Below are 15,014 nucleotides of genomic sequence, written 5' to 3'. Positions count from 1 at the left end.
AATTGGACTTACAGCCACATCGTGTTTCATGGCGAGTGGCCTGTCGCCATGGCAACGGCATTTGATGACACCCCATACTACGCTTAGATGAGTTGATGGCTGCATCGTTACCAAACCTGTGAAGTTCTGGGCTGTTTGGAGTATTTTCACTGAAGTTATGAGAAAACCGTGTTTCATGGCAACGGCATTTGAAGAAATCTCAAAACTGTCCCGTAGATGTCTTCACGGCTGGACTGTTTGCACACTGCTATCTGAAGTCTGCTGCTCTGAGCATGTCAGTTGGAGCGATGACATCATCGTGTTCCATTACACAGGTGTTTATAGTTGAGCTAACGAGGCGTCCAGATATCAAAGGTTTCCATTGTTCTGAATGAGAGATAAACCTCTTACATGTGAACTTTTTGTGGAAGAACCGTAACAGATATCTGTGAAATTTCAAAACGTGTAGCATGTCAAGGAAGTTGAGTATTTGAAGTGTAATTAATTTTGTGTAGTTTCGGGTTAATAATGTGGCCTTTTTGGCAGTTTAACTAAAGGTGTGCGGCTGCTGCTGTGAGGAAATATCAGCCTGAAATTACAATGGGGTTTAATGGAGGAATGCTGAACGTTTTTGTCACTTCATGCCCTCAAGAGGCATTTTGTTTAATTATTTTTGCTTAATTATTTGTCATTTTTCAAGCTACGAGATGTTTTCCTACATTTGTCATGATAAATTATGTCTCAGGAATGTAGGGTTTGGGAATTATGGCAGTTTTAAAAAAATATATGAATGCGAATTTCAAGATTTTCTATACCCTCTAGCTGTGACATCACGCACTCTAGTTAATGTTAAAATCTGAAGAAAACCTCTAAAAAAAGGTCTGAACAATGTTTAATATCTCTAAAAGTAAGAATAAGATTTAAAAGTTGTTTTACACTAATAATGTCAGAAAGATGTGTAACATTTTAAAGTTAGAATGAGGTTTCTGAGTGACAGTATGAATGAACAGTTAGCAGTTGAAGTCGCATGAAGATTTGTTGAAGTTGAAGAATTTCTCCATTGACTTCAATGGTTAAAAATGGGATGTATTATGGGATGTATCTCTGGAATTATGAAAGTTATGAATGAGAAAAGTAAAAGCCATCGATTCCCGACCGAGCTGAATGTTTTGATGTTTGAACGGAGTTTCTGCGATGTTCAATGTGGGAGGAGAAGCGCGGCAAAATAAGTCGGCGGAATAATAAAGTTTTCGTGCGTAGAATAACAGTTAGTGGGAATGCTATTAACAGCATTCCCACTAAATAAGTTAAATGTATTTGTTATTGGCTATGGTAGGTTGTTGTTTATGTTCACATACTTATTAGATTATTAAAATGTAAACCGATCTTTTTCATATGGGTGTTTAGAGTTGTACCCCCTAGATCTAGTCTCTAGTAATTGTGTGCTCAAAGTGCACCAGATTGTAGCATTTTAATTTAAAATGTTCAAAATAATATTCCCGGGGTGGCATGCCCCCGGACCCCACCCAATTCCAAGATGTTCATACAATACTGAATACATTTGAAGCCTTTTTATATGAGCTGTCCACCATGTCAATACGTTTCTCTGTTTGTAGTGTATTGGTCTTTTGTATAGAGGTTTTTCATTGCCAGCTAAAATCTTGCCTAGGGCAGCAAATTGGTCAGAACCAGCCCTGGTGTCATCCCCACAGCACCCCCCATTTGAAACATGTTCCCACGGCTATGCCTTGGTTGGTGATTGGCTAATGGTTACTCAAGCCAAAACATCGTTATGACATCATAGAGTGGCCAAAATCTGATCAGCTCATTTTCAGACAGGTTTTTATAGAAATGGATCAAAAAGAGAGAGAATCTTTGTTCCTGAAACTTTCAGAGTGTCTTTCCACAGAGGGGACACATGTTGATGTAGAAGAGACATGAAGAAGAGGGGACACATGTTGATGTAGAAGAGACATGAAGAAGAGGGGACACATGTTGATGTAGAAGAGACATGAAGAAGAGGTGACACATGTTGATGTAGAAGAGACATGGAGAAGAGGGGACACATGTCGATGTAGAAGAGACATGAAGAAGAGGGGACACATGTTGATGTAGAAGAGACATGGAGAAGAGGGGACACATGTTGATGTAGAAGAGACATGGAGAAGAGGGGACACATGTTGATGTAGAAGAGACATGGAGAAGAGGGGACACATGTTGATGTAGAAGAGACGTGAAGAAGAGGGGACACATGTTGATGTAGAAGAGACATGAAGAAGAGGGGACACATGTTGATTTAGAAGAGACATGAAGAAGAGGGGACACATGTTGATGTAGAAGAGACATGGAGAAGAGGGGACACATGTTGATGTAGAAGAGACATGAAGAAGAGGGGACACATGTTGATGTAGAAGAGACATGAAGAAGAGGGGACACATGTTGATGTAGAAGAGACATGAAGAGGAGGGGACACATGTTGATGTAGAAGAGACATGGAGAAGAGGGGACACATGTTGATGTAGAAGAGACATGAAGAAGAGGGGACACATGTTGATGTAGAAGAGACATGAAGAAGAGGGGACACATGTTGATGTAGAAGAGACATGAAGAAGAGGGGACACATGTTGATGTAGAAGAGACGTGAAGAAGAGGGGACACATGTTGATGTAGAAGAGACATGAAGAAGAGGGGACACATGTTGATGTAGAAGAGACATGAAGAAGAGGGGACACATGTTGATGTAGAAGAGACATGAAGAAGAGGGGACACATGTTGATGTAGAAGAGACGTGAAGAAGAGGGGACACATGTTGATGTAGAAGAGACGTGAAGAAGAGGGGACACATGTTGATGTAGAAGAGACATGAAGAAGAGGGGACACATGTTGATGTAGAAGAGACATGAAGAAGAGGGGACACATGTTGATGTAGAAGAGACATGAAGAAGAGGAGACACATGTTGATGTAGAAGAGACATGAAGAGGAGGGGACACATGTTGATGTAGAAGAGACATGGAGAAGAGGGGACACATGTTGATGTAGAAGAGACATGAAGAAGAGGGGACACATGTTGATGTAGAAGAGACATGAAGAAGAGGGGACACATGTTGATGTAGAAGAGACGTGAAGAAGAGGGGACACATGTTGATGTAGAGGAGACATGAAGAAGAGGGGACACATGTTGATGTAGAAGAGACATGAAGAAGAGGGGACACATGTTGATGTAGAAGAGACATGAAGAAGAGGGGACACATGTTGATGTAGAAGAGACGTGAAGAAGAGGGGACACATGTTGATGTAGAGGAGACATGAAGAAGAGGGGACACATGTTGATGTAGAAGAGACGTGAAGAAGAGGGGACACATGTTGATGTAGAAGAGACATGAAGAAGAGGGGACACATGTTGATGTAGAAGAGACATGAAAAAGAGGGGACACATGTTGATGTGGAAGAGACATGAAGAAGAGGGGACACATGTTGATGTAGAAGAGACATGAAGAAGAGGGGACACATGTTGATGTAGAAGAGACATGAAGAAGAGGGGACACATGTTGATGTAGAAGAGACATGATGAAGTGGATTTTGTATAATAGGTGACCTTTAAACAGTCATTTTGTTGTATCTCTGGTTGATAAATGTGAGCTGACCTGAATGCCTGAGGGCTGCTGGCGGTGCAGGTGGGGGCTCCTCGGGTGGATGTCAGTCAGGTGGGGTGCAGGGTCTGGTGTGGACCTCCGACTGTGTTGTTGCAGGACGTCCTGGTACGACTTTCTGTCAAAGTTTGTCCTCCACATCAGCACCTAGGGGACGGAGGGACCAGCACAACTTCCATGATTAAAGGTTTTTCTACAACAGAGAGTAGAAATGTCCTTGATGTTAGAAGTGATTGAGTATCGGGAATACAAAGACATGAAGTGGTGAAGGAATGAGTAAGCATTTTAGCATTGCTGCTACTTATTTGAAACATTGTACTACTATGTATGTTTACTAGTTATATCTATTAATATATTAAAGTATTATTTAAAGACGTAATTACTGCAATACAACGTTATATGTTCACGAAACACCAACCTGACCATCAGCTCCCCCCGAGGCAAACTGGTCTCCTGCCCTGGAAAAAGCTACTGTGATTACAGGGCCCTAAAAAACAAAGTACAAAATGTGAATTAAAAACCTTACCATGAAACAAACAACACCAAGGACTGAAACACTGGAGCTGTCATATGCACAAAGCTACAGTGTAGAAAGGGCAAGGCAAATCTTCTGACCTGAGCTCCTCCAACAATGCAACATATTATATAAAATACAAAAATACTAAATAGTGCAAAACGTCTATATACATGTGAATAGAATATGATATGTACAAGAACAGAATATGAAATTAAATAATGGTGTTTAGCACTCGTATGGCCTGTGGGATGAAACGGTCCCTGAGTCTGTCCACGTGGAATCACCAGACTCCCCACGATACGATACTATCGCGATACTTAAGCCATGACAGGATAGTATTGCGATTCTACGATATGCTAAGTATTGCGATACGATATATTGCATTTCTGATTTCTTTCTCCGCTGACTCCATCTTTGTTTTGACTAACTTCCTGCCAATCCCACTGACTTTCCCCATGGCCATGACCGCACAAGAAGAAGCTCAGCACCATCTAGTTCAGGGGTTCCCAAAGTGGGGGTCGCGAGATGATTACAAAATAAAAATGGAAAATTAAAAAATATATATATATTTTTAAAAAAATGATTATTTTTTTTTATAAATTATTATTAATAGACATTTTCAGGGGCGGACTAGCCATCTAGTGATAGTAGTGAGACAATAATGACACTCCCAGTCTCTGATACTGTTATTTTGGGGGTCGCGGGCTGAAAAGTTTGGGAACCCCTGATCTAGTTGATTGAAAAAACAATTGTTACCAAAAACTTTAATTTGGATTTGCAATATGAATAGTTGACATAATAAAATATCGATACTTGGCGTCCATTTTGTATCGATACAAAATCACTGCGATACTCCGCTGTATCGATTATTTCCCCCACCCCTGATGTCTCTGTGTTCATAATGATGTACCTTGTGTCCATGCAGGGTGTAGATGAGGCGCCCCTCCACCAGGTCCAGGATCTTCACTGTGCTGTCGCTGGAGCCGCTGATCAGGAAGTTGTTGGACGGGTGGAAGGAAAAACTGTCGATCCCTGCACTGTGGACTGATCAGAGACAAACACACACATCAACAAACATGTATTTGTGTACCGTAATTTTCGGACTATAAGGAGCACCTGAATATAAGCCGCAGCAGCTAAATTGAATGATGTGTACATATATAAGCCGCACTGGACTATAAGCCGCAGGTGTTTTAATGTTTAATTACCATATGTAAGGGTTCGTGCAGAGGGGATTGTCGGGAAAGAGATGGCTGTTTGAGGAAGCTCCCATTTATTAACATTTCAACAAACAAGTTGCATATTTGCATAACGTATTCAAGTGTTACCATTTAGTGCAATAGTAGCTACAGAACATGTGCTGTGCTGTGTAAACTGTACTGTATCACATAGCGTTTCAGACACACAAACTTTTCAACTTTCAAACTTAAACGCTGCGCTCCCAGCGCACGTACCGGCACTGATCTACAGCAGTGGTTTTCAACCAGTGGTACGGGGACAAACTGTCTCGCTCTCGTTCTGTCTCTCGGACCACTCTCGGTTCCACTTTTACTTTTGCGCGCTACCTGTCTCACTCTTTTCCGGCCTCCAGCTTTCCTGCTGGAGTCCGCCGCTTAAAGGTGGGGGGGCGCGGACCGGCCATAGAGCCCATAGAGTTAAAGGTTGTGGACTGTAACCTGTAAAATCCATAGATTTAGGAGGTCCCCTAGTGGCCGTTAGCTGTAAAAATCCATAGATTAGCCGCACCGTTATATAAACCGCAGCGTCGAAAAATGGGAAAAAAGGCGCGGCTTATAGTCCGAAAATTACGGTAATTGTTTATTCCACACATGGCAGTTATTTAAAAAAAAAAACATGTACACTTATACTGGTTGTTTATTTGTATTTGTATAGCGCATGGTGGAAAGCAGCAGGGAGAAGAACATCTTATTTTGCCTGCCCAGATAAAAGCAATATTCTTTCAGTCACAGTTGCTTAAAGATACTGACACATAAAAACCAGAACACAACTTCGATCATACTGTCTAATTACGCTTTCTTTATACATTTTCTTAAACATAAAAATGCTCTTACAGCCCTTTAAATCATTCGGCTTCTTTACGCCATGTGACACACATCTGCTGAAAATGTAATTTCTCCTATGATGCTCATCCTCTGAAATTAAAACTAATTTGTTTTGTGTATTTTCTGGCAGTATTCTGTTTTTTGCTTTATGCATAACTAAAGCTGTCTGTGATTCTATTGATTATTTACATTTTAACAGCCTTGACTCCATAAATAGTGTGTTTGTTTGTTCTCTAGGTTGTACATTATTACATTTAAAAAAAATGGAGATATTTTGAAGGATATCTTTGGTAATTGTTTTTTTTTCTCCAAATGGAATATATTGTAATAAATACCTTGATAGTGCTGAATCAGCTTGTTGGTGCGGAGATCCCAGATCTTCAGTGAACTATCGGCTCCCGAGGACGCGATGCATGTTCCACTCGAGTTAAAACCAACAAACGTGGCCGATCTGGAAGAAAAAACATTACATTACATTGCATGTTAGACGCTTTTACCCAAAGTGACTTCCATACTCAATACTGTGGACAATCCCCACAGGAGCAATTTGGGGTGAAGTGTCTCAGGGACACAACGACATGCTGACTGCTGTGGGGTTTGAACCTGTGACCCCCTGATCCCAATACCTACGGACTAATCCTAACCCACAGCCTCCTATCCCCATGGTAACAAGACGGGCGTGTAAATAATACACAACAACCTGCTATAAGATAAGATATACTTTATTGATCCCAATTTGGGAAATGTTTGAGTTGCATTAGAATAAAAGACAAGGCATTGCACATAAGTAGAAATTAAAAGAGTAGAAATAAAAAAACTCGGAAATATAAACATCTCTAAAATAGAAATAAAACAGCATTAAAAAAGTTGATAATATACATAGCCTCTTTGTATGATATCAGTATTACAACTTTTAAAAAAAAGACGTTTTAGGAGACTGGCCAAGAACAAAAACCCCTACATGATTAAGGGATTAAAACTAACAGGATTTTAGTCATAGAGTTGAAGGTCCCCTATTTTAGTGTTTTTCATCAATATATTATAGGTCTCAGATATATGCAGAACCTGTCTCTGATTGGCTGAAACACCAAACAGATCATTGCAGCATCCCATAATCCCCTCTGTTTCAGCCCTGTTTCCAAAGTGCTGATTCTCTGTCTGTTACTTTAGATGAAAATAAGGAGCCCCTCCCCACGCCCCTCTGAGAGACATTTGGTTACAAAGAACTCAATGGTGCTCTAGGAGGAGATTCAGGTGATAAGGGGGGGGTGGTTACCTTGGTTGCTGATTGGCTAATGGTTACACAAGACAAAACATCATTATGACATCATAAAGTGGGCAAAATCTGATCAGCTCATTTTCAGACAGGTTTTTATTGAAATGGATCAAAAAGAGAGAGAATCTTTGTTCCTGAAACTTTCAGAGTCTCTTTACACAGACGGGACACATGTTGATGTAGAAGAGACATGAAGAAGAGGGGACCCATGTTGATGTAGAAGAGACATGAAGAAGAGGGGACACATGTTGATGTAGAAGAGACATGAAGAAGAGGGGACACATGTTGATGTAGAAGAGACATGGAGAAGAGGGGACACATGTTGATGTAGAAGAGACATGAAGAAGAGGGGACACGTGTTGATGTAGAAGAGACATGAAGAAGAGGGGACACATGTTGATGTAGAAGAGACATGAAGAAGAGGGGACACATGTTGATGTAGAAGAGACATGAGGAAGAGGGGACACATGTTGATGTAGAAGAGACATGGAGAAGAGGGGACACATGTTGATGTAGAAGAGACATGAAGAAGAGGGGACACATGTTGATGTAGAAGAGACATGAAGAAGAGGGGACACGTGTTGATGTAGAAGAGACATGAAGAAGAGGGGACACATGTTGATGTAGAAGAGACATGGAGAAGAGGGGACACATGTTGATGTAGAAGAGACATGAAGAAGAGGGGACACGTGTTGATGTAGAAGAGACATGAAGAAGAGGGGACACATGTTGATGTAGAAGAGACATGAAGAAGAGGGGACACGTGTTGATGTAGAAGAGACATGAAGAAGAGGGGACACATGTTGATATAGAAGAGACATGAAGAAGAGGGGACACATGTTGATGTAGAAGAGACATGAAGAAGAGGGGACACATGTTGATGTAGAAGAGACATGGAGAAGAGGGGACACATGATGTAGAAGAGACATGAAGAAGAGGGGACACATGTTGATGTAGAAGAGACATGAAGAAGAGGGGACACATGTTGATGTAGAAGAGACATGGAGAAGAGGGGACACATGATGTAGAAGAGACGTGAAGAAGAGGGGACACATGTTGATGTAGAAGAGACATGGAGAAGAGGGGACACATGTTGATGTAGAAGACACATGGGAAAGTGGATTTTGCGTAATAGGTCCCCTTTAAGTAATACGACACCAACAGTGATGGCAAAATGAAAGCTAATCATATTATTAGGACACTTTCAGGACTCACTCTGCAGAGTCGGTGAAGCAGTTGATGCAGTGTTTGGTGGACGTGTCCCACAGCCGGACGGTGCGGTCGTCTCCACACGACGCTATCAGACGCCCATCTGGAGAAAACCTGCAGGGAACAAATCATTCCCTCCTTCACACTGAACTCAACTTTATTTATATAACACCTCTCATGCAAACATGCTGTCCAAAGGGATCTAATAAACAACACAAATGTGGAAAGTAAATGAATAAAAGTCAATAGAATGACATTTGTAAAAACCAAGTGTACAAATATATATTATATATTATTTTATATTATTATATATATATATATACAGTCTATGGTACAAACCAAGGCTATAAACATGACTCCTATTAAAAACCAGATAGCATGTTTTCTCTCACTGATCGTGCTGTTATGTTAAATGTTTGTGTTTCATGTATTGTGTCTTGATATTTGTATTATCGTATCGTATGGTGTTGTATAAAAAGTATTTAATTGCCTTATAAAATATCAACTTTGCTGTTTGAAATTCTAAACATTGAGTTACACATTAGAGTTTAAAGGACTTCTTTGTTCCTGGACGTACTGGATTTGTGGCAAACGGAACAAAAACTCGATTTTCTCGTGCTGTCTTTAATGTAGGTAACCTAGCACTCAAAGTAACTGAGGAAGCGTTGCTGCTGTACCTGGCGCAGCGCACCCAGTTGGTGTGCTGGGTGAGCGAGTAGACGAAGCACTGCCGGTGGACGCTCCACACTTTGACCGACTTATCATCCGACGCCGTCACCAGCCGCTGTCCATCGTGGGAGAAAGCAACGCTGCGTACAGGCGCCGTGTGGGCTTTGAACACTGTGGACTCTCCTTTCCTATCGACAGACACATAAACACAACAGATTAAAAACCCAGCTTCAGTCACATATTTCATATTAAGTGCCACTTGTTTCACACATTCAAAGAATATGTCAAATATGTTTATAAAACGGACAAGTCAAATCAAGCAATCTGATTGGTTCTTAGCCGTGATATACTGAGCGTATACCACGGGTAGAATTGTAAGTTACTTTTCACAACAAGTGAGTATCCCTCCGCGTCTGAGAAAAACAGTATACAGTTGGGCTGAAAAGCAAACTGCTTGCTAAGGGGGTTGCTAAGGGGGTTGCTAAGGGGGTTGCTAAGGAACCACGCCCCTTAGCTGTGATATAATGAGCATATACCACGGCTTGTCGTGAGCTATTGCTTAAATATATGTTCATTTCATTAATTTCTTATTTTTAAAGTTACTTACCTGTACTATAACACTCCTTGTTGTTAAATACCAAGCAACTACGTGCAATATGTGCAATATATATATATGCCGTTAATAACTGTTCAATATAAACCTGGCTGCTAAATCCTCAGCGCTGTTACAGGATGTGTATTTTGTAAATTGTGTAACTTTCTTTATTAGCATTTTTGCATATGTTAATACTTTTGTATGCATGCTTCTTAGGTTACATTAAGCTGTCTTTGGCTCTTTTCTGCTGTAACAATGTAAATGTCCCCTCTGTGGGACTTATAAAAAAGGTACTGTATTCTGATTCTGAACATCATTTTAATTGTATTAATCTTTATTTTGTAATCTTGTTCGCATCTGTGCTGTCCTGTTTTTCAATCTCACCCTGTTGCTGTTTAAACTACTGAATTTCCCCACAGGGATTAATAAAAGGTCCATTTGATTATCTTATATCTTGATTTGAGATGTAAAAGTGACTTGAGCCTACATGGTGGGGGTCCACAGTCGGACCGTCCTGTCCTTGGAGGAAGTGGCCACCAGGTGACCGGAGGGGGAGAACTGCACCCCAGTGATGAGGTCTTGGTGGCCGACATAACGGAAAGCTCTGGCCTTTGGAGCCAGATTCCAGATCATCAGAGATTTATCCACTGAGCCTGAGGCTGGAGGGAGGCAGAAAAGATCAATGGAGAACATTCAGTCAAGACTTACACACCAGACAGAGTAGATATCCTGTTAGGGATCAGCAGTATACATAACTAATGGTATTTAAACAGCTCATTACAGTGAATAAAGTGAGTTTGTATCTGTAACCTTTTATTGTCTGGAATAAAAGAGCCACATTTCACTAAATACATTCTTGTAGGTCAGCTTTGTCGCACATTCACTGGTTTAACTTCTGCAAAAGTCACTGTATTCATCAAGTGCATCAATATGCACCGTCAAAGTGCCACAAGAATACATCACTGTGACAGAAACCAAGAAGCCCATCCTTTAAATTATGTAAATTGTATTAATAATAGATTATCAAAAGTTCAAATTTAGAAAAACAGAAGTTCATGAAACCTTTAAAATTAATCTGCTATGGTTGGTTGGTTGGTTGGTTGGTTGGTTGGTTAGTTGGTTGACCCCTGCTAGGTACAGTATGTTGAGCATGATGAGGACACATCATGTAAGAGTCACTAACATTTCATTTACATACAAATTGTGAGGTTATTAGTTAGGATCTTATTCGACCAAATACTACAGACTAATTTTAACATAATTTCACATCAATTTAACTGTTTCTGACGATGGCATTAATGTGAAAATGTTAATAATTTCTGAGAGTGAAAATGCACGACACATTTGATAACAGGCAATCATTAAAACAATGTCAAGTATTATCGGAGAATCTGTAAGGTTTGTGGCAGTAGATATTACCCAGTTGTTTGCGGTTTGGATTGAAGTCGGTACAGGTGACGGCATCTTTATGCCCCTTGAAGTGGCGCTCTAGGCTTGGATCTTCCTGCAAAAACAATGTAGAGAAGGTCAGGGACACTGCTTTCCTTTGCAGTATAGTGTGCTCAAAATTTTATTTTACATCAAGTTTGTTAAAGGTAAGGTGATGTGTCCTGTGTAGGGAGGTGTGTGGCGCAGTGGGTTAGTGCATTGGTGACCGGATCAGGGGGGTCAGAGGAGCACAGGTTCAAACCCCACAGCAGTCAGCATGTCGTTGTGTCCCTGAAGACACTTCACCCCAAATTGCTCCTGTGGGGATTGTCCACAGTATTGAGTACTACTCAAGTAAAAGTAAGCTAGTTATCATTTTGTAATGTTGTCTCACTTCAGAGTCAAACATATTAAATAGTTGGATAATATGTATTCATACATTCATACTTTCATCACTTTAATGTTGCACTTGGCAAAGGTGGGGTTTATAAATTTGGTTAGGAACGTTTGTTAAAAAAATGGTTTCTTATAACTCTTTTTGGTACAACTAGGCAAATTCCTCGTATGTGTAAACTTACCTGGCAATAAACCTGTTTCTGACTCTGATTCTGAAGTAGCATATCATGAAAAAAGCACAGTACTTGTGTTTACCTTCTAGTCAAGGTTGATGCATAATGTCTTGATAGTAGTGGAGGGCTGGGCAGGAAATGACTTTGGATCACTGCATGCCTAGGCTCTCAACACAGTGCATGTGTTGTCTGATAACATTAAGGTTAATACAACAAGTAAGCCTACTATGCAGTTGATATTTTCAGAGAGATCCCAGAGAGTGTTTTGCAAGCCACTCTCAGCAAATCCTCTTAGCAAAGCTGCAGCTAGCAAACTCGCCGACTCAGCTACTATTAATCCCATAGAAAGTTATCCAAGTAAACACACGTTTGCTCATTAGCATTTACAAAAGTATTAACTTACCAAAACAGAAGCCATTGTGGGCATTTGCTTAAAAAAGCCACTGTTGTCACTGTCAGAGGTAAAGTAACGTTGCTTCCATGGCTGTCAAACAGTGCGCCTTCAGCAACAGTTTCAGACCCGATGTGTCGAGCTCAGAAAATAGGCTGTTCTCATCAACAGTCCCAGCAACCTTAGAAAAACGTTGAATTCCCGGACTTTAAAATGAAAACTAGGTTTGTTTGTGCATGAAGAGCCGCATAACACGCTATTTCCACAGCTAGTTAGACGTAGCCACCTGTAGCTTGATACTCATGCAACTAAGAAAGTGATGATGCATTCATGAATGTTGGGGAATATTTTATTTATGATAATACGAAATTAAAATGCCATTCACAACTTCAAAACACCATTCGCAACAGCTCTGAAGTTGCAGATAAGAAAGGTTATCTACTACGAAATTAGAAGTTTGTCTTTCCAGTCAATTAATCAAGGATCTCCTTATTGAATTGCATGGAAAAGTGCCCAGCTAATTGTAAGTTAGGGAACATTACATAAAAACAAAAAGAGGAAACAAAACAAATTATAAATATCAAGTAAGTGTTTGGCGAAGAATAGCCTTTGAAGGAAGAATAGTAAAGACCCAAAAGTGCTTCCGACAAGCCAAAAATTGGCAATTCAAAATTGTTTTCTTTACTTTGTTATGAACGGTCCGGTTATTTTCTGGTTTCATGAATGCGTCCTGTCATTAAGGTGGAGCGTCTTTCCGCTGCTAAGCAACTAGCCGGTCATATCATATGAAACTGCATTTACGCGGATGCGGCCCAGTATCCGCCTCTCTGATTGGTCCATGAAACAGCATCAACCAATCAACATCGAGATTGTTAAACTATTGACATTCATGTTTGGCATTTCGTTTTGAAAAGATGTCGCTTAAACAGGGCATCGGCAGTGTGGTGGTAACGTCTGTTTAATGACAATAATGGTTGTTTTATCTGCCCGCTTATTGTTAATATTGTATTATCGATAGTAACATGCAAAGCTTGGGCAAACAGAAATAAATGTAGCTATCCTAGCATGCTAACTAGTTAGCTATTGTCAGTGTTATGTTACCATATCAACGACAGTGCACCTGTGTCGTTGGCAGAATTAGCTCTTTTAAACCTTAAATGTTTTCAGGTTAACTTACCTACCATTAGAAAGTAATATCCAGTCTGTATTTCTGTTCATTAAGATGACTATAACCCATTGTTTTTCCATCTAGTACTTGAAAAAGAGGATACCGAAAAATGAGAAATATCAACATGTCAAAACAAGGCTGGATACAGGTATGTTGTCTTTGTACAAATGAACTACAATCTTATTATCAAGATCATTATGTTATGACTTAATTAACAAATGCCTTATTATGAATGTAACTGTCATTTTTTGTAATATAGGTTGCAGTCTCTCAAAGTATATGGAAAGGCTGGAAGACATAAAAAAAAGTGAGTACCCCATGTGAACAGGAATTAGATTGTGCAAGTCATTGTACATATTTATACTTTCTGTGATGCATTAATACATCTCAAATGTTTTGGGGTTCGCTGGAGTTTTCGTCAGTTTTTAAATCCGGCTTCTAAAATAACAGATATGTTCATAAACGGAGTAAAAACTAAAGCCTGAATCAGCAGGAGGTGTTTGAATATGAGTTGTCTTTGACACAGGTGCATTAAGATGGCTATTACAATATCTTTAAATGTTAAACTTCTGTGACTTAGATGTTTAATTGATAATAGATTTCTTATAGATACAAACAGCTTCACAAAGTCTTCCTACAATACACTTCACAAGGAGCCAGAATTGAAAAGTGCCTCCGTCTATCTGTCTAATACACAGTTCCCGTAGCAAAGACATTAGTGTATTAGTTTCTTACTGTATACACACTTCGAATTCTTCCCAAAGGTGAACAGTTGGTTTGAAAAACAGAAGTGTAAAACTCACAAATGATCGTTCAGAGCAACATAAGCCCTTTCCTGTTTTCTCTCAGATTACAGGTATCAAAATAATGAAATCTTTAAGCGGTTAAAGGTGACAACGTTTGCACAATTGGTAAGTATTAACGGTTATTTCCTATCATTACTGTCCAGCAAGATTGGTTTGTTGTTATTTGTGTGGCCCTCTACATTTTAGATAACATAAAGAATGCAGAGAGAAACCATGATCCGTGCTGAATAATTGATAAGCCACTTGTGTAGAGAGTTTGAACAGACGTGTTTCCTTTATCCCAGGATACCATTCTCTTTGCACTATTTGCAGTTTTCGTTCCTAGCAGAAGCGTCTTCGATTGATATCTTGTTTTTTACACCAGATACTCCAGGTAGCCTCTGTATCCGACCTGAATGAAAGTGAGATCGACGGTGAATCCCACTGCCCAGAAGGTAAGTAGTAAAGTCACTGATTCACTTAACATTGTGAAAATGGATTCATACCAAATAGCACATTTAAAAAAAACTTGACGTGGACTACTGTTGGGAAAATAGTGAATGTCCTCTTCCAATATGAGACCCAACTGTAGCTGTGAACATGACAGGATGTGTGATTACCTAGAAGAGCATCAGGACTGTTTGAGGCATATGATAGCTATGTGATTAACATGATGATTCAGCCTCTATGGAGAGAGACATATGACAAGCATGC

General features: G+C 40.0%; 2 protein-coding genes across 2 annotated transcripts in view; one reads left to right on the top strand and one right to left on the bottom strand.

Moving 5' to 3' along the window:
• Positions 1-3,585: 3,585 nt before the first annotated feature.
• poc1b (POC1 centriolar protein B) lies at positions 3,586-12,646 on the bottom strand (the record flags this gene model as incomplete). Its single annotated transcript, XM_079684573.1, has 9 exons — positions 12,360-12,646; positions 11,379-11,463; positions 10,447-10,618; positions 9,373-9,552; positions 8,702-8,809; positions 6,546-6,661; positions 5,058-5,191; positions 4,049-4,117; positions 3,586-3,777 (listed from the first exon to the last, which is right to left on the bottom strand). The coding sequence occupies exons 1-9, from the start codon at positions 12,381-12,383 to the stop codon at positions 3,586-3,588; spliced, it is 1,080 nt and encodes a 359-aa protein (XP_079540699.1). The 5' UTR covers positions 12,384-12,646.
• Positions 12,647-13,210: 564 nt separating this feature from the next.
• cep41 (centrosomal protein 41) overlaps positions 13,211-15,014 on the top strand; it is an 11,150-nt gene continuing 9,346 nt past the window's right edge. Inside the window, exons 1-5 of the mRNA XM_079682317.1 lie at positions 13,211-13,294; positions 13,600-13,663; positions 13,775-13,822; positions 14,365-14,426; positions 14,686-14,755. Of these exons, the coding sequence (XP_079538443.1) occupies positions 13,262-13,294; positions 13,600-13,663; positions 13,775-13,822; positions 14,365-14,426; positions 14,686-14,755 (277 nt within the window). The 5' untranslated portion in view covers positions 13,211-13,261. The remainder of the gene's footprint in view (positions 13,295-13,599; positions 13,664-13,774; positions 13,823-14,364; positions 14,427-14,685; positions 14,756-15,014) is intronic.

This window comes from Notothenia rossii (genome assembly GCF_949606895.1).
Source record: "Notothenia rossii genome assembly, chromosome: 5".
Lineage (NCBI taxonomy): Eukaryota > Metazoa > Chordata > Actinopteri > Perciformes > Nototheniidae > Notothenia > Notothenia rossii.
This window is presented reverse-complemented; position numbering and strand designations above follow the sequence as displayed.